A 20935-nucleotide genomic window follows, 5' to 3' on the forward strand; every position below is an offset into this window, starting at 1 on the left:
TGTGGTGCTTTGGCCACTCTCAATGGAAAAAGTTCCACCCACTTTGAACAGTAAATCGACTACAACTAAAATATGTTCATGTTGTTTAGAGCTCTTGGGGAAAGGACCCATCAAATCCACACCCAGCATGTACCGGGTTCTACCACTGGTGTTGGTTGCAAGTAACCTGACAGCTTTGAAAATGATGGTTTATACTTTTGACAAGTTTCACATTCCTTACAGTATTTCCATATGTCAGCTCTTATGCTTGCCCAGTAAGCAACTTCCATCAGTCGTAGTAGTGTTTTAAGCCGGCCCAGGGGCCTCATTTATAAAGCGTGCATACGCACAGATTTGATCTTAGAGTGTGCGTACGCTTAAATCCACGTCAACGCTCATATTTATAAAAACGGTCTTTGACGTGGAAAAGTACTTAGCGTCACGTCAGGGTCTGAGCAGACGTACGCACTTTTTATTGTCGGAGTAATGCAGATTTTTTCAAATGTAAGCTGTTCTTGCAGGTCGCTGTTCTAAATTATGATGATTGGTGATATTTTATATGTTAATGATATTAATTAGGAGTCGTTTACAAGGCAGAGAGCTGAAACCATTCAATTGCGTGCAAGTTCAAGATAATTTGCAATTCATAGATTTCACATCTGGAAGAGGCGCATACGCTCGTTTTCTGTTCGTACGTTCATTCTATGAATCGCATGTACGCATTTCTGAGAAACGATCGTAAGATCAAATTTAGGACGGTTTCTGCGCAACAATTTATAAATGAGGCCCCAGGTGTCCACTTAAGGGGTTGTCATGGGCATACTTGAGAAACTCACCTCGCAGACAAGCAGGAATTACTAGTTGGAATTTTGGTCCTTTCCGACCATCTGGAACACTACAAAAAAGGAAACCATTCTCGAGGACATAATGCATCCTGAAAGGATCAGGACTGGGTAGGCAAGCGGCCTTGTTGCATAACTCCCGAATTTCTGGGTCATTAGACTGTGCTGTATCAATGTCAGACCAGTCTACCGGTAAATTGGATGGAGTTACAGAGGAGTTGGTAGATTTGACCATGGCTAACAGATGAGGTGGCATAGCCTCTAGGCTGCGTGACAAGGTGTCTGGTACTACATTGCACTGTCCCTTTCTATACCTGACACTGAACTCGTATCCTTGTAGACGAATAGTCCACCGTGTCAGCCTCGATGACGGTTTGGGATGTTGGAAAACCCAAGTCAATGCAGCATTGTCTGTAATCACCTCAAATGGTCTGCCCTCCAAATAGGGTCTCCATTTTTCAATGGCCCACACCACAGCCAAACATTCCTTTTCTGATACAAAACCACAAAACCACAGATGGCCGCAATTTTGGCAGGATCCATCTTGACACCTTCCCTAGACACCACATGACCCAGGAAAGTGATGGATCTCTGTACAAGGCTGCATTTCTTGAGATTCAAAGTCAATCCTGCTTGATGTAAACAATTAAAAACTTGCCTCAAATGCTATAAATGCTCCTCCTCATTTTTGGAATATACAACAATGTCATCAATGTAAACAAAGCAACATTTTCCTTTAATGTCTTTAAGCACATATTCCATTAATCTTTGGAAAGAGGCAGCGGCATTTTTGAGACCAAAAGGAAGACGCATTAATTCAAATTGTCCAGCAGAAGTAACAAAGGCAGTTTTAGAAATGCTCTCAGGTTCCATCTCAACTTGCCAGTAACCACTTTTTAAATCCAAGGTACTGAAAATTGAGGCTCCATGCAATGATTCCAGTATCTTTTGAATTTGTGGCATGGGGTAACCGTCTAAGTGTGTCTTTGTGTTAAGCCCACGGTAATCCACACATAGTCGTGAACCTCCATCTTTTTTGGGTACAACAACCACTGGTTAAGCCCATGGAGACACAGATGGTCGAATGATGTTTTTATCTAGTAGTTTGTTAATCTCTTTGTTAATGAACTGCTGCTTATTGAGTGACACTCTGTAGGCTCCATGTCAAGAAATCCATGTCAAGAATAATCGGGACAGTCAAATCAGAATCTTTCATCACATACAATGTCAGCTTAAGTTGTTTACCCTGCAGATCACATTCACACTCAGACATTCCTATGGCAGTCTGCATTTGGTCGTTTGCCAACATAAAAGTTTGACCTTTACTTGATTTCCACTGTTCTTGATGATGCAACTGCTTCCAACATGACTCTTGAATTAACGATAGGGTACTTCCTGTATCTACTATGGCTTGAAAGAATCTATTAAAAAGCACAATCGGTAAGGTGATCATTTTGAACTGTGGTTGTACAGATTGTTGGACACCCTGCACTACATGAGTGTTAGCAAGTGATGGCTTGGGACCTGAATCCTTATTCGGCTGGACTTTCTTCTTTTGATACTCTGTGTTGACATTACTCCAATACCTTTTAGCTTCTAAAAAGTATCTTTCAATTTGGGTACCAATTCTTACCACCTCTGCAACATTCTGCACTGAACCTCGTAGCAAACTAGCCAAACAAGGGTTACAAATTCTCAGGATGGCTTGCAGGATTTCTCACTCAGGCATATCCTGTTTCCATCTCAGACAGAGGGCTCTGTAATGAAAAGCAAAATCTCTTATACTCTCTTGTGCCTCTTGTTTCCTTTCCATCAGACGTCTAGCTGCCTCATCTTCATAATCTTCACTCAAGAATGATAATAAGAAAACATCTTTAAATTATTGCCATGTATGAACGCTTCTTCTTTCAGCGAGCCACCAGTTCTTTGCTGTGTCCTTCAAGACAGGTGTGAGAGAAAGATGGCCAGATACTCTTCACTTTGTTCTATAAATGCAACTGGATCATTACTGCTACCAAAACTTGGAAACTCTAACTTCACTGGTGGTTGTGAATTAATAGCTGTGGTGTTTCCAATGGATGTTAGATGAGTGTGACTTTGTTGCACCTGATAGGTTTGATTTTTGACTTTATGAATTGGTGGAGGAACGCATGGGCTTGGAAATGACTGGAGGGGAGTAGACGTGGATGGAATAAGGGACTTAAATTTGCTGTCAATTTGAATATCTTGTCTCTTTAGACAATCCACCATTGACTTCCCCAAATCTCTAATGTTGAGTTCAAGTCTTTGTTGAATCCTGCATTTACTTTCTATTTCACACTGAGAAAACCCGTCAGTCACTTTTTAACACAGGCTAACACTTGTGTTGTGACTTGGCCCATCAATTGTCTTACTTGTTCTTCAATGGAAGCATTTGGCGTGAGCTCAGATCGTTCTTCCATTTCAGGAGGTGGAGGTGGAAAAGGATCAACATCATCAATATCCTCAGCATCATCAACTGCTGTATTTTCGTCTTCAGAATCAATGTATAACTCACTGAATGTGTTAATGAGTTCTTTGATCGGTTCTCTTCTGACTACAAATGGGTCACTGGTAAAGTCCTGAATGGGCTCGTACTCATCCCCTGTCTCAGAATGTTGGTCCCTCAGCTGTCCCTCAGACGATGAATACTCCAACTATTTGCAATGACTTCACTCCAAACGATAACAGTTCCCAAGCTCCAGACCTTTCCAAATCAGGTCCTGCCATAAGTAAGACAGAAGCTACAAGCTTACATCCATCTGGGCATTACATCCATTTTTAGCTCGTAACATATGGTTAAAGTCACCAATATAGGGTCCTTCTAAAATACATAAAAATAAACTGTATCAACCTTTTGGCATCCAACCCAACATCATTTGTATACACGTATACAATTGCTTAGCATATATCAAACATCATCAACAAGGCTAGATTGAGATAACAAAAGAAAACACATCCTTACTTTAAGTTGAGCTTAAAATGGAACATTTCCCAACAAGGACATAGCACACATGCAGTCAAGCCATGCTCTCTACTGCTGCTGTTCTGCTAACTTCCTCTACTGACCCACCTCTACTTAAGGAGCTCATTTAGGCGCCATAGCATCCCTAGCGTCACCTCCGGCGCCGACCCACCATCTGATCGGACACGGACCGAGAAACAGACTAGGAAAAAACAGACAAACATTAGCGCAGATGCCATTCAACTTACGATGTAACGAGTACATCGTGTGTTATGGGGAGTGTTCGGTTCCGGTTGATCTAATTAATGCAGCCTAACAATCCTTTAACGGATTTGAATAATAGAAGCGTATTAATGTGTTATGTGTAAGCCAGGCTAAAGAGATGGGTCTTTAATCTAGATTTAAACTGACAGAGTGTGTCTGCCTCCCGAACAGTGTTAGGTAGACTGTTCCAGAGTTTGGGTGCTAAATAGGAAAAGGATCTGCCGCCCGCAGTCGATTTTGATATTCTAGGTATTATCAAACGGCCAGAGTTTTGAGAACGCAGCGGACGTGGAGGACTATAATGCGATAAGAGCTCGCTCAAGTACTGAGGAGCTAAACCATTCAGGGCTTTATAAGTAATTAACAAGATTTTAAAATCTATCCGATGCTTGATAGGGAGCCAGTGCAGTGTTGACAGAACCGGGCTAATATGGTCATATTTCCTGGTTCTAGTAAGGACTCTAGCTGCTGCATTTTGGACCAACTGTAGTTTGTTGATCAAGCGTGCAGAACAACCACCCAATAAAGCATTACAATAGTCTAACCTTGAGGTCATAAACGCATGAATTAACATTTCTGCATTTGACGTTGAGAGCATTGGTCGCAATTTAGATATGCTTTTGAGATGAAAAATGCAGTTTTACAGATGCTAGAAACATGGCTTTCAAATGACAGATTGCTATCGAACAGCACACCTAGGTTCCTGACTGATGAAGAAGAATTGACAGAGCAGCCGTCAAGTGTTAGATAATGTTCTAGGTTACATGTGGGGTTTTAGGTCCGATAATTAACACCTCTGTTTTTTCAGAATTTAGCAGTAAAAATTACTCGTCATCCAGTTTTTATATCGACTATGCATTCCGTTAGTTTCTCAATTTGGTGTGTTTCACCGGGCGAAGAAATATAGAGCTGAGTATCATCAGCATAACAGTGAAAGCTAACACCATGTCTCCTGATAATATCTCCCAAGGGTAACATATAGAGCGTGAAAAGTAACGGCCCTAGTACTGAGCCTTGAGGTACTCCATACTGCACTTGTGATCGATATGATACCTCTTCATTCACTGCTACGAACTGATGGCGGTCAGATAAGTACGATTTGAACCATGCTAAGGCACTTCCACTAATGCCAACAAAGTTTTGTAGTCTATTCAAAAGAATGTCGTGGTCGATAGTGTCGAACGCAGCGCTAAGATCCAGTAGAACTAATAAAGAGATACAACCACAATCAGATGATAGAAGCAGGTCATTTGTAACTCTAATGAGAGCAGTCTCAGTACTATGATACGATCTAAATCCTGACTGGAATTCCTCACAGATATCATTTTCTCTAGGAAGGAATATAATTGTGAGGATACTACCTTTTCTAGTATCTTTGACAGAAAAGGGAGATTTGAGATCGGTCTGTAATTAACTAGATCTTTGGGGTCAAGTTGTGGTTTTTTAATGAGAGGCTTAATAACAGCCAATTTGAAGGTTTTGGGGACATATCCTAATGACAATGATGAATTAATAATAGCCAAAAGAGGATCTATGACTTCTGGAAGCAGCTCTTTTAGTAGTTTAGATGGAATCGGGTCTAACATACATGTTGTTGGTTTAGATGATTTAACAAGTTTATACAATTCTTCCTCTCCTACAGTAGAGAATGAGTGGAATTGTTCCTCAGGGGGTCTATTGTGCGCTATCTGATGCGATACTGTAGTTGACGGCTGCAGGGATACAATTTTATCTCTGATAGTATCGATCTTGGAAGTGAAGTAGTTCATAAAGTCATTACTGCTATGCTCTTGGGAAATGCCAACACCTGTTGATGCTTGATTTTTCGTTAATTTAGTTACTGTATTGAATAAATATCGGGGGTTATGTTTGTTTTCTTCTAGAAGAGACGAAAAGTAATCAGATCTAGCAGTTTTTAATGCTTTTCTGTAGGATAGGGTACTTTCCCGCCAAGCTAAACGAAATACCTCTAATTTAGTTTTCCTCCAGCTGCGCTCCATTTTCCGGGCTGCTCTCTTTAGGGCGAGTGTGCTCATTATACCACGGTGTTGGACTCTTATCCTTAATCTTCCTTAAGCGTAAAGGAGCAACCGCATCTAAAGTGCTAGAAAAGAGAGAGTCCATAGTTCCTGTTACATCATCAAGTTGTTCTGAGCTATTGGATATGCTGAGGAACTGAGATAAGTCAGGAAGATTATTTATAAAGCAGTCTTTTGTGGTAGAGGTAATGGTTCTACCATATTTGTAACAAGAAGTTGGCTTTACAGCTTTAGCTATATGGAATATACAGGAGACTAGATAATGATCTGAGATATCATCGCTCTGCTGCAAAATTTCAACGCCACTGACATCAATTCCATGTGACAGTATTAAATCTAGAGTATGATTTCGACAATGAGTAGGTCCTGACACGTGTTGTTTAACACCAATATAGTTTAGAATGTCTATAAATGCTGATCCTAACGAATCTCTGTCATTATCAACATGGATATTAAAATCACCAACGATTAGGACTTTATCTGCAGTCAGCACTAACTCTGATAGAAGATCAGAAAATTCTTTAATAAAGTCTGTATGGTGCCCTGGTGGCCTGTATACAGTAGCCAGTACAAACATCACAGGGATTTATCATTAACACTTGTTTCTTTGGATAACGTTATATGAAGCACCATTACTTCGAACGAATTATACTTGAAACCCAACCTCTGAGAGATACTGAAAATATTTCTATAAATTGTAGCAACACCTCCCCCTTTACCTTTTGGACGCGGTTCATGTTTGTAACAGTAATCTTGGGGTGTAGACTCGTTTAAAGTAATGTAATCATCTTGTTTTAGCCAGGTTTCTGTCAGACAAAGCACATCTAGTTTATGGTCAGTGAACATATCATTTACAAAAGTGCTTTTGAAGAAAGGGATCTAATATTTAATAAGCCAAGCTTTATCATGTGTTTATCTGTATTATATCGTTTTTTTATTTGTTGAACATCAATTAAATTGTTACTATTACTTTGGTTTGGATGTTTTCTGTATTTTCTAGTTCGGGGAACAGACACAGTCTCTATAGTGTGATATCTAGGTGAAAAAGTTTCTATGTGCTGAGAGTTAACTGACTTTGGTGGCGTGAGGCGGCTAGCAGACGATCGGTTTAGCCAGTCTGTCTGCTTCCTGACCTGGGCTCCAGTTAGTCAAGTACAAACTCTAAGACTATGTGCCACCTCTGCAACATTCTGCACTGAACCTCGTAGCAAACTAGCCAAACAAGGGTTACAAATTCTCAGGATGGCTTGCAGGATTTCTCACTCAGGCATATCCTGTTTCCATCTCAGACAGAGGGCTCTGTAATGAAAAGCAAAATCTCTTATACTCTCTTGTGCCTCTTGTTTCCTTTCCATCAGACGTCTAGCTGCCTCATCTTCATAATCTTCACTCAAGAATGATAATAAGAAAACATCTTTAAATTATTGCCATGTATGAACGCTTCTTCTTTCAGCGAGCCACCAGTTCTTTGCTGTGTCCTTCAAGACAGGTGTGAGAGAAAGATGGCCAGATACTCTTCACTTTGTTCTATAAATGCAACTGGATCATTACTGCTACCAAAACTTGGAAACTCTAACTTCACTGGTGGTTGTGAATTAATAGCTGTGGTGTTTCCAATGGATGTTAGATGAGTGTGACTTTGTTGCACCTGATAGGTTTGATTTTTGACTTTATGAATTGGTGGAGGCATGGGCTTGGAAATGACTGGAGGGAGTAGACGTGGATGGAATAAGGGACTTAAATTTGCTGTCAATTTGAATATCTTGTCTCTTTAGAAAATCCACCATTGACTTCCCCAAATCTCTAATGTTGAGTTCAAGTCTTTGTTGAATCCTGCATTTACTTTCTATTTCACACTGAGAAAACCCGTCAGTCACTTTTTTAACACAGGCTAACACTTGTGTTGTGACTTGGCCCATCAATTGTCTTACTTGTTCTTCAATGGAAGCATTTGGCGTGAGCTCAGATCGTTCTTCCATTTCAGGAGGTGGAGGTGGAAAAGGATCAACATCATCAATATCCTCAGCATCATCAACTGCTGTATTTTCGTCTTCAGAATCAATGTATAACTCACTGAATGTGTTAATGAGTTCTTTGATCGGTTCTCTTCTGACTACAAATGGGTCACTGGTAAAGTCCTGAATGGGCTCGTACTCATCCCCTGTCTCAGAATGTTGGTCCCTCAGCTGTCCCTCAGACGATGAATACTCCAACTATTTGCAATGACTTCACTCCAAACGATAACAGTTCCCAAGCTCCAGACCTTTCCAAATCAGGTCCTGCCATAAGTAAGACAGAAGCTACAAGCTTACATCCATCTGGGCATTACATCCATTTTTAGCTCGTAACATATGGTTAAAGTCACCAATATAGGGTCCTTCTAAAATACATAAAAATAAACTGTATCAACCTTTTGGCATCCAACCCAACATCATTTGTATACACGTATACAATTGCTTAGCATATATCAAACATCATCAACAAGGCTAGATTGAGATAACAAAAGAAAACACATCCTTACTTTAAGTTGAGCTTAAAATGGAACATTTCCCAACAAGGACATAGCACACATGCAGTCAAGCCATGCTCTCTACTGCTGCTGTTCTGCTAACTTCCTCTACTGACCCACCTCTACTTAAGGAGCTCATTTAGGCGCCATAGCATCCCTAGCGGTGGGGAATACACCTACAGACAAGATACTTAGTAACTGGCTTGTCTGTTACATTGCCACAAAATGTTTCAAAACAAACAACCAGCCCAAAGTGTCAATACTTTGAAACAGGTGTCCTAACAGAGTAACCATAGTGTGGCGAGTGGGGCGGGGCCGAGAGCCGTGGGAACGGAGCGAGGCCGGTGGACTTAATGATAATGAGCGACACCTGCGCAACTCGCCGGTCTCGAGTCCCACGGAGGAGCTCCGGAAGGATAAAAGGAGGAGTGACGACAGTGGAAGACGAGAGAGGACCAGGCCTGGACTTTTATTTTGTATTTTATGTGCGGCAGTCGTCCGTGAGGGGCTGCCGCTTTACTTTTATGTTTGTTTATTTTATTAAAACTTTGTTTAAATGTTCGCCGGTTCCCGCCTCCTTCTTCCTGTTCTACGAACTGTGTTACATTGGTGCCGAAACCCGGGAGGAAGGAGGGACATGCTGTCAGAAGAGCCCTCGCCGCAGAGGGAGATCGCGGTGCTGACGAGGTCGGGCAGCACGAAGGAGCAAAGACCGCCAGTGGCTGCCCGAGGCGGTGGTGCTGGAGCAATGGAAGAACAGGTGGGACGGAAGGCTCGCTGCCGTGCTCCGGGGTCGAGGAGGGGTGGCTGCCGTCCAAGAGGGAGCGGAGGAGTCGGCGCCGTTCGCCAGGAGGCCGGAGCCTGCTGCCATCCACCATGTTTGGGGAGGAGCAGGGAACGGGGGACTCGCTACCGGCTGCCCTCGACGGGAGGAGCCATCGCCGTCCGCCAGGAGGCGGAGGAGCAGAGCCGTCCACCAAAGAGGTCCAGTACCATCGCATAGCACCGCGAGTGAAAGCCTGGTTGAGGACCGAGCGGCAGTGTGTCTGGGAACCGGACCGAGAATTGTTTTTTTTTTCTTTTCCTCTCTTCCCTCTCTCGTCTCTGTCTCTCCTCATCCTTCCGTCTCCTTTTCTCTCGCCTCGTCTGTCCTTACCCCCAGGTACGCCGCGGCCGCCGTGATCGGCTCCCCCCGGGGAGGGGGGGAGTAGAGCGCAGTCTCGGGAGTATCCCCCGGCCTGCGAGGGGCGATGGGGGTATGTGGCGAGTGGGGCGGGGCCGAGAGCCGTGGGAACGGAGCGAGGCCGGTGGACTTAATGATAATGAGCGACACCTGCACCACTCGCCGGTCTCGAGTCCCACGGAGGAGCTCCGGAAGAATAAAAGGAGGAGTGACGACAGTGGAAGACGAGAGAGGACCAGGCCTGGACTTTTATTTTGTATTTTATGTGCAGCAGTCGTCCGTGAGGGGCTGCTGCTTTACTTTTATGTTTGTTTATTTTATTAAAACTTTGTTTAAATGTTCGCCGGTTCCCGCCTCCTTCTTCCCGATCTACGAACTGTGTTACACATAGGTCTAGTTTTCCCATCACAATAGACATGTTTCACAATACTTTACAGTGACACATTAATACATATTTTCATAACTATACTATATTTATGATTTTGTCTTTATTTTACATAAATACCATTTAGTTTTATATTTGCATCTAATGCACTGAAATCCAGATAATTTATGTGTGACTGTTTAACCCTCTGGGGTCGACAAACGAGGATACGCGTTTTGTGGCAGATTTTCCTGATAAGGCCGAAATGAGCTTGAATTACTCTGCCATTTTTGATCGTACAGGTAAGAGCAATACACCATTTGAATCTGTAAGGGGTCTACTTTTATTTGTATACACTCATAATAACAACTAAACTTTGTGCTTTTGAATAATAAAGAAAACAAACAGGGTGCGCTCTCTGTCTTCTCCGTCTCCGTGAACTGCTTTTAGAAATGTGTCATTAAAATGAACTGTAACTCAGCAAATACTCAGCACACAGACATGGGAGTTATATCTATAGAAAGCTTGAAGTGTCTACTTATCGAAAACAAATATTCTTTGATGAAGAAATCCGTATGAAACCAACACGATGTTCAGTCTTTCCCATCTGACTCATTATCTCTAATGCGATCCCGCCCCCTCGCGGCTCGCGCCGTTCATATGTAAATATCCACGTGGGTCGTGCGCACGTGCAAATGCCCAACACAAACAAAGAGTGAGGAGGTCCTTCATCGCGGCTACTGTTTCTTTCTGGAAAAAGACGCGCTGAGTAAAGGCAGGGTTTCCCTCACAAGAAGAACAAGATTTCATCCAGTAGAGGAGATCAATCTGATGAGTAAGTAATGTTTCTTTTTTGCATTAGTTAATGTGTTATTGTGACATAAACTTGAACACATTTAGTAACAGTTGGGTTTTTCCCAGACTACAACATGATGAATGCTACCCATCTAAGAATGTTTAGACCGTGTTTATTATTAATACTCTGTTCACAAATAGATTTTAATAGCACGCTAAACAATAACAATTAGTTTCTCAGATATAAAATATCCTTTTTTATAGTACAAAGTAGGCTACATCCTTATATAGTACAAAGCATGCGTGAGTCTATGGCTGCAGAATCATATCATAGGCTACTATAAAATCATACATACTAGGCTATCATAGTTGGGTAGAGCCCTGCACTGGCCTCAAATTTATGCCCTAGCCTGGCCCTGGCCCGAGATGCTCAGGCCCTAGCCTGGCCCGTGTCCGACAGCTTATCAGAATTATCGACCCGAGTCCGACCCTAGCCAGTCTTTTTTTTCCCCCCATCTCCCAAAACGGCTCATGTTTCAGCTATTAAAATAGTTCAGTTTTGAATGTAATGGCAAAGTGATTATATTATGTTTTTTTCCTTTTTTCTTTTTAATTTTTTTTTATTAAGTTAATTTTGAAATATATAAATATATCTATAGAAAGCTTTAAATTACTACTTAACGAAATAAATCAAATCGAAAACAAAACCTCATTGATTATAATCAGAATCTGTGAAGATGCACTTCTCTCTAAAGGCTCGTCTAATGAGGAGATGAATCCACACTGATGCAACACTGACACAGAAAACACTAGTTTATTAGTAAGTAATTAAAATATCTCCTTACTATTTCCCTCGGACACATTCATGGTAATTACTTTTGCTGGGGCTTTACGGCAAGCTTTATTGCGTGTATTTGAACGCAGAACAGCTGCGCTGATGGCGCGATCGCTGCTGCTGGACACTAAACACCGTCGAGCCGCTCTTCACAGTCGCAGCACGGTCTCGTGTTGTTTTCACCAGCACGGCAATTTGTTTTCATCACTAATTGATAATAATAATAATTCCTTACATTTATATAGCGCTTTTCTAAGCACTTGGCTTAGACATTGATGGATTTCTAAAATATAAAAATAAGTAGAAAACTAAAACAGGCCCCTAGGCCCAGCCCTCGTCTGAACTATGATGTGAAAATTGGCCCGAAGCCCGGCCCTAGGGAAGTAAAAAAGTCGGGGCCCGTCGGGCCCGGGCCGAAATTCAGGGCTCTACAGGTGCTGGTCATATAATTAGAATATCATCAAAAAGTTGATTTATTTCACTAATTCCATTCAAAAAGTGAAACTTGTATATTATATTCATTCATTACACACAGACTGATATATTTCAAATGTTTATTTCTTTTAATTTTGATGATTAGAGCTTACAGCTCATGAAAGTCAAAAATCAGTATCTCAAAATATTAGAATATTTACATTTGAGTTTGAATAAATGACCATCCCTACAGTATAAATTCTGGGTATCTCTTGTTCTTTGAAACCACAATAATGGGGAAGACTGCTGACTTGGCAATGATCCAGAAGACGAACATTGACACCCTCCACAAAGAGGGTAAGTCACAGAAGGTCATTACTGAAAGGTGTGGCTGTTTACAGAGTGCTGTATCAAAGCATATTAAATGCAAAGTTGACTGGAAGGAAGAATTTGGGTAGTAAAAGGTGCACGAGCAACAGGGATGACTGCAAGCTTGAGAATACAGTCAAGCAAAGCCGATTCAAACACTTGGGAGAGCTTCACAAGGAGAGAACTGAAGCTGGAGTCAGTGCATCAAGAGTCACCACGCTCAGACGTCTTCAGGAAAAGAGCTACCAAGCCTTCTGAACCAGAGACAACGTCAGAAGCATCTTAACTGGGCTGTGGAGAAAAAGAACTGGACTGTTGCTCAGTGGTCCAAAGTCCTCTTTTCAGATGAAAGTAAATGTTACATTTCATTTGGAAATCAAGGTCCCAGAGTCTCAAGGAAGAGTGGAGAGGCACAGAATCCATGTTGCTTGAAGTCCAGTGTGAAGTTTCCACAGTCAGTGATGATTTGGGCTGCCATGTCATCTGCTGGTGTTGGGCCACTGTGTTTTCTGATGTCCAGTCAACACAGCCATCTACCAGGAGATTTTAGAGCACTTCATGCTTCCTTCTGCTGACAAGCTTTATGGAGATGCTGATTTCATTTTCCAGCAGGACTTGGCACCTGCCCACACTGCCAAAGGTACCAAAAGCTGGTTCAATGACCATAGTGTTACTGTGCTTGATTGGCCAGCAAACTCGCTGACCTGAACCCCATAGAGAATCTATGGGGTATTGTGAAGGAAGATGAGAGACACCAGACCCAACAATGCAGATGAGCTGAAGGCCACTATCAGAGCAACCTGGGCTCTCATAACACCTGAGCAGTGCCACAGACTGATCGACTCCATGCCACGCCGCATTGCTGCAGTAATTCAGGCAAAAGCAGCCCCAACTAAGTATTGAGTGCTGTACATGCTCATACTTTTCATTTTCATACTTTTCAGTTGGCCAAGATTTCTAAAAATCCTTTCTTTGTATTGGTCTTAAGTAATATTCTAATATTTTGAGATACTGATTTTTGACTTTCATGAGCTGTAAGCTCTAATCATCAAAATTAAAAGAAATAAACATTTGAAATATATCAGTCTGTGTGTAATGAATGAATATAATATACAAGTTTCACTTTTTGAATGGAATTAGTGAAATAAATCAACTTTTTGATGATATTCTAATTATATGACCAGCACCTGTATAGTTGGGTTTTTCACAAACTATAATTCCTGACTACAGTGTTTGAAATCGAGTAAAACTTTTTGAATATGAAAGGCAATTCGTTGTATTTAAATTTCTTACGGTGCGATGATGTTTTCATGCTCTATATAAAACAATAAAAGTAATATGAGTGTACACTGTAACATGATGAATGCTATGAGTCTAAGTATATTTACAACATGTTTATTGTTAATAGCCTAGCCTACTCTGTTCAAAAATCGATTATATATATATATATATATATATATATATATATATATATATATAGATATAGATATAGATATATATATATATATAGATATAGATATATATATATATAGATATAGATATAGATATAGATGCTCCTGATATTAACATGCTCACAAATGTTTTTTTTTTTTTTTTGGTTGTTTGTATTTTATTGAATCAGATACCTGCACCACAGATGAATCTTGATGACTTTCTTCAAACTGTTTTCCTCTGAGAGCACTGTACCAACATCAAATGTTCAACTACACTCATATTCTATGGTAAAACAAGCTCCTTGACTACTGATTATGTTTTTTTTTTTCTTCTTGAATCCATGGAAAGAAGTAGAAACACTTAAATAAAACACGTAAATATCAGGTATGATTTACTTGTTTCACTTGTTGGACAGAATCTGTTGCAGGAATGACACACTACCAGTCCAAACTTTAGTCCAAATCATTACTCCAGTCTTACTCCAAGTGTAACAATATACACTATACCATTCAAAAGCTTGGAGTCAGTATATATAGAAATTAAAACTTTTATTTAGCACTCAAGTGATGATAAAGACATTTATCATGTAACAGACAATGCTGTTCTTCTGAACTTTCTTTTCATCAAAAAACCTGCAAAACTCTTTTCAACATAATAATAATAATAATTATTATAATAAATGTTTTTTGAGGAGCAAATCATAATATTAGAATGATTTCTGAAGGATCATGCGACTGGAGTAATGATGCTAAAAAGTCAGCTTTGAAAGACAGCTTTGATTGTTCCTAATAAACTGTTTAACTGCACTCGCAAGTGAATCTCAAGTTATTTTGTGTGATAGCTAAATATATTCTTAATAAACTACAAACAAAAAATATATAAATTTATTTTGTCCTCATATTCTTTCTTGTAACTATTCCCTCTCAGTCACATACCTGCCTTAATGGCTCATTATGAAGCTCATTATGCAGCTCATTATGCAGGCCTTTGTCTTCTCAGGTGTGAATGTGAAGGTTGATGCCTTCTCGCATAGACCCTTTCTACTCAAAAATTGTCTTAGAAAATTTAAATCAATATATTTTCTGTGAGCAAGTAAACAAGACGATTTTCATATCATTTTGAAGCAAAAACACTGGGGTACAAGATCCAGTTCTCAAACGTCTTGTGAACAAATGTTCTGTATGTGTTTTATGGCCTTATTTCAGAGACTTCAATATTGTAGTTTTTCACTAACCACACATAAATATTTCTTTCTCAAAAACACAATCATGTACATAAATTCTGCTAAAATATTACTGTAGCCCAGTTTGTGCTGTTTACAGTGTTATTAGACTTTAGCCATTTATATATTTATAAGCAATTGAAAAATGCACAAATGTCAGGGCATGTCAAAACTTCTCCAGGCCCCCAAAACACCCTCAGACCCCAGAGGGTTAAAGCATATAGGTTATTGCCAAGCATAGGATTTGCACCTGTTTTGGGTTCCACTGAGAAGTAGGGCTCCCCTTCCAAGATGGAATAGATGAGTTTAGCATTGTTCCCAAACATAGGGTCATCAGCATCTGTGGCTGTCACTTGGATAACTGTGGTTCCTGAAGAGGAGAGAGAAAGGTTAATGAGCAAACACTGGTTTATATTCACACATGTGTTACTCTCATGAATTCTGCTAATGTATGTCTCTTTCTTATTTATGAAAAGTCCTTCAAATGAGTGTGTTCTTTATTCTATTTATGTCTGTTCTTCTCTTGCTCCTCGCTGTCTTCTGTCCTGTCTCTTCTTTTCTGCCTTTGTGTATATTTATTACTGTTGGTAGGTAACATATGTTGCCAACCTCTGTTGGCTCATATTACATTTACATTTAGTCATTTAGCAGACGCTTTTATCCAAAGTGACTTACAAATGAGGACAATAGAAGCAATCAAAACCAACAAAAGAGCAACTACATGCAAGTGCTATGACAAGTCTTGGTTAGCGTAACGCAGTACACGTAGCAAGGTTTTTTTTTTTTTTTTTTTTTTTAAAGAAACAAATAGATAGAATAGAAAAAAGAAAGCTAGTGTTAGTGTTTCAAGAAAAGCTAGCAGTTAGAGAATAAATATGCAATTGATAGAGGGTCAAGTGTGTGTGTGTGTGTGTGTGTGTGTGTGTGTGTGTTTTAAATAAAAAGAAGACAGATAGATAAAATAGAATTAGAATAGAGAGTGCTAGAGTTAGAGGGTCAAATAAAGATGGAAGAGATGTGTTTTTAGCTGTTTCTTGAAGATGGCTAAGGATTCAGCTAAAAGCATATTATTGAAACTAAAATGAACTAAAGCTAAAATTCACTAAAGTTTCAAAAGCTAAGGGAGCCTTTTGTCCCTTAAACCTGATCACATTGTCTATTGACAGACATGGGTTAGTTAATAGGTTAGTTAATAGAATAATAGCATATTATTCTATTAATATGCATGCTAATTAGCAGCTAGTTAAGAGACCTTAAAATAAAGTGTTAACAAAAGTTTTATATACACTTTCTTAAATTGACTATGCTTAATAAAACGACAACACGCATGGTCATGTAAACATGTTAAACTGTTCAGCTTTATCATAGAAGACCATGAACAACTTGAGAGTAAACTGATTGACACAGCTAGATTTTTGCCAATAACCCCGATTTCACCAGGCATGTAAACACCTTATCCTGCATTTTTTCGGCTTATTGAAGTACACACATTCTGATTCTGATTTATTTTCTTCCTTTTCTTCTTTACAGTTTAAAATACAAACATTAATTTGTTGAATAAGCACTATTTTAAAAACACTGCTGCTGAGATTAACTAATCATTAAAAGTATTGATTATATTTGGAACCATTTTTAGGATAGTGATCCTGTTGTATTTTTCCTGCCTGTCACATTACTAATGTGTCAGTGGGTGTTGATGAAGAACATGAAGGCAAAGAGGTGATGGTGAAGAAATAGGTGATGATCTGTGTCTGTGCTGATGTATTTATCTCTATTAGATCATAAAGTAGAAAATAAATAATTTTTTGCTGTTCAATTTTAATGAAAGTTTTTTTTTTTTCTTTTTTTAAGTAACAAGGAAGTTTTCAGCTCTGCAGCACATTAAAACAGTATGTTTTAATAGTACAATGACTTTGTGTCAAAAAAATCAGGGAATTTTGTTTCTCATATGTTTTACAAGTTCCTCACCATAACCCTGATTTTTTAATATAAAAATATACTTAATAATAATAATAATAATAAATAAAATTTTGTGTTTTCAATTTTGTTGCAACAGGGCCATCTTCTATTTCACCATTAAAAAATATTGTGTGCAAAGCAAAAAAACTTTTTTTAACTATTTGTTGTGTATTGACATTTTGGAACAGAAATAACTCTCTCCAGACTGCTGCAACAAAGTTGCAAACAACAAAATTATCTAGGATGTTATTAGATGTTCCACAATTATATTCATATGTCAAATACCAATCAAGCTTTCTGTGAATATTTGGTTGTGAGTCCTGAACATTGAAGGTAGTAATTAGGAAGGTAATAATTATTTTGTTGTCTCTCTTTTTTAGTATTTGTCAATGAAATATATAGAACACAGAGGTCGACGCACCTGTGGGACACATCTCTGGAATGCTGGATACATAGGGCTCATTAATGAATTCTGGAGAGTTGTCATTGATGTCCTGAACATTAATGATAAACTCAGATTCAGGTTCAACAGGCTGTTTGGAGCTGCGGTTGATGGCCTGGGCCTGTAGTATGTAGAAGGGCTTTAGCTCACGGTCCAGACGTTGTGATAAGTAAATATCACCTGTGTACTCATCAATTTTGAAGATTTCACCAGCTCCTTCACCTGAGAGGATATACTTGATAGTAAAGTCCCCTGTGTCATCATCTGATTTCAGCTGAAAGAAAATAAACAGGATTTAAAAGAGATTTTGCTAGATATATCAACTATATATCTCTGTACATAATTTTATACCAACTCTATAAACCAGTGATTCCCAGTGGCGGTTATGTAAGTAGGTTCCAGTGGGTAAGTGAAAACATTTCATATTAGGAAATGGGTCAGAAATTAGTGTGTATGGCAAACATACCAGCAAAATGAATAAAAATGCCTAAAAATGCAAGAAATTGTGGCAAATATGCCCCATAATGAATTTTTGTTTAGTTTATGTGCAGCTTCAAAGTCTTAATACCATTTAACCCTCTGGTGCTCTTCTATAATTTTTGACTGAAAAATTGCAATGACACGAAACTTGGTCAAGGTTTTGGCAATTTCTATGTAAAACAAACACACAAACAAACAAACAAAATCATGGTGATGACTCAAAAAGGTTACACGGCCCTGAAAAAACAGACACACTTTATGCTCCTCGCAGTCAAAAATGACTACACTGGCAAAAACGGGAAACAAATTTAATTTAGTGCAGGGGTGCCCAGTCCTTTTCCTGACTATATATTCTCACTCCCAGCTTGTCACATATTGACACTTAGTCAGGACCCTATGGCATCACTTTTTAACACACAGAGTACCACATTAGCACTATTTTTTGACATGCAGGGTACTCCATTGCTTTCAGTAAGAAACAGTTGGCATCAATATGCAGATGTGAAAGGCCCTTTCATACATAATGTGGCACCAGGCACGACGCAAGTGTTTTTTGCTAGTTTCAGCCCGACGCATATATGATTTTCACGTCCTGCGCCACGTTTTTTAAATAGCAAATGCATTTGTACCCAGTTATGCGCCCATAGGTTTGCTGGTCTGAAAACGAGGTGTGTTCAGGCGCATTGTTGGTGCGTTGCTATTTTGAGGCAACATAAATAGACTGTGCCATTGGCCAACTAAAACCTGGTCTAAAATCAATGGTGCAGTATTTTTGTTGTTATTTAAAGAGCGTGTTAGTAATATGCGCATATAGGCACAATGCATCTAAACTTTGCTTATTACACACACAAACATACCAAATATTAAAAATGAAAGGATTACAATGTAAAAGATTATTAATGTGTAGGCTACATAAATATAAAAATGCCTACATGTCATAATGGATAGTCACTGCATGTATCAGAATTAGTGTTCTGTTACAGTAATTGTCTAAGTTAACAATAATTAAGGAATAAATGTTTGGTTTGTATTTCGTCCCCCCCTGCTGGCTGCTCTGAGAATAATGTTGTCATTATCATGTGACTGATCAGATGACTAACAAGGAAATTAGTGCCTGCCATCCTGCTATTCTATTCTTTAGTCAGGAAGCAGTGAATCAGTATCCATCTGCATTCATCTTTGGCCTTTGGTAGCTTCGTCAGTATGTTCTATTGTTATTGTTCATATTACCTTTAATTGTATTTGATTGGTTTGAAGTTTTGTGATTTTTATTATTTTAGTGCATCTTAGATGTATTTTCTCATTAGATCATATGAGAGCCATTGATACACTAATCATTGTCCTTTGGCTGACAATGTAAATTTGTGTTATTTGATGAGCAGGAAACTTAGATCTAGATTACAAGATATTTGTAAGGAGTATTCCTTTATGTACACATTGTGAATGTCAATTCATATTGTTTATCGTTTTCTTTTTATTTCATAGTTTTACTCTACCCTTATTAAAGTATACAAAAGGACATTCCGTGTCTGTGACGTTGATGAGGGGGAGTTTAACTTGCTGTTGAAGTATACACAGGACGTATATGGAGAACAGTACAATTAGGCTACCTGTCTGTGCCAATAGCCTTGTGGGCAGTGCACCAATATATGGCGCAGTTGTGCTTCGGGTGTCCTGAGATCAAATCCTGCCTCGTGGACCTTTCCAGCTCCCAGCCCCTATCTCTCTCTCTCCCACTCACTTGCTGTCATATCTCTACTGTCCTGTCAATAAAAAAATGCAAAAAAACCCATAAAAAATTAAGGCTACCTATTTGCTCATGCACAAGCAGATCCGTTTCCTTTCTGGAGACACGTTCAGTCTTTGTGCTTGCAAATTCCGCCGTGTAAATAGCGAATCCGCCATGGCACGAGCCCAACTGGCTCTTTTAGGGAATGGGAGATGTGACTCTGATTGGTTTATTGTATGATATGCCAAAAAAACTCCCATTACTCATTAAGAGAATAGGGACAACCCTTTCAGACCATGCGCCGGGCGTGCCGACCATTTTTTTCCCCCATCGTTAAACTATTAAAAGTGGATTTGGACACGCCCTAAGTGCACCTGCACCATGCGCTTTAGACCATGCACTTAGATCATTAAAATGGTCTGTTCCTGTCTGTCATGCTGTTGAGAGGTTTGCGATTGTAGCTCCGTGTAGCTTTGCTTTTCTGTTGAATCTCTATCTTACTTTCACTCTCTGTTGTTTAAAGTGATAATATATAACTTAATTCCCATCATATTTCTGGTATTATCTATCAAACTAATCTAAGTAACTTGTTCGCTTTTTAAAACCGTGAGTGCAGCGCGTTAGCATTCGTTAGCTGGTTAGCTTGTCACTCGCAGTTCCATTCATGTTTCTATTCGCACCTATTATCATTTTTTCTTTTTACACTCCGTTTAATTTCTCTCTCTCTCCATTTTCATCAAACAGAGAAGATTTTAGAACTAGAGACACGCATCCAAACTTTAGTTGAGGATAGTAAGAATGCGAGGGCTGTAGATACTGCTTTGGATGCTAGCTCAGGGAGTCCTGTACATTGGTTCTGGTAGAGCCCGTGCAGCAGAGCAACTGGGTGACTGTTGTAACACTGTCACAGTAAAGCCTGCAGGATAGTTATTCCCTAAGAATAAAGATGTAAAAAGGTCATGATATATGAATGTCTACCATGCCAAAATGTTCGTAAATTCTTTTCATGTGCAAGATATGTTGGTTTTTGAACATTCTCGTAGGCATTCTGGGTGAGGGGAAATTATGGAGACTTTTGTTGGCTGCTAAGGAC

The 20935-nt window shown here is 39.4% G+C and overlaps 1 protein-coding gene across 3 annotated transcripts in view; it reads right to left on the minus strand.

The window, feature by feature from the left end:
• The window catches only part of cdh19 (cadherin 19, type 2), a 92448-nt gene that overhangs the window by 48325 nt on the left and 23188 nt on the right, over positions 1-20935 (minus strand). For all 3 annotated transcript variants that reach the window (XR_009269080.1, XM_058765633.1, XM_058765634.1), the window contains exons 3-4: positions 17613-17907; positions 15483-15602 (exon numbers count right to left, since the gene is read on the minus strand). Coding sequence is in view for 2 of the 3 variants with exons in the window: in XM_058765633.1 (XP_058621616.1) it covers positions 15483-15602; positions 17613-17907 (415 nt within the window). In the remaining variant the exon portion in view is untranslated. The remainder of the gene's footprint in view (positions 1-15482; positions 15603-17612; positions 17908-20935) is intronic.

The sequence above is a fragment of the Onychostoma macrolepis genome, chromosome 24 (genome assembly GCF_012432095.1).
Source record: "Onychostoma macrolepis isolate SWU-2019 chromosome 24, ASM1243209v1, whole genome shotgun sequence".
NCBI lineage: Eukaryota > Metazoa > Chordata > Actinopteri > Cypriniformes > Cyprinidae > Onychostoma > Onychostoma macrolepis.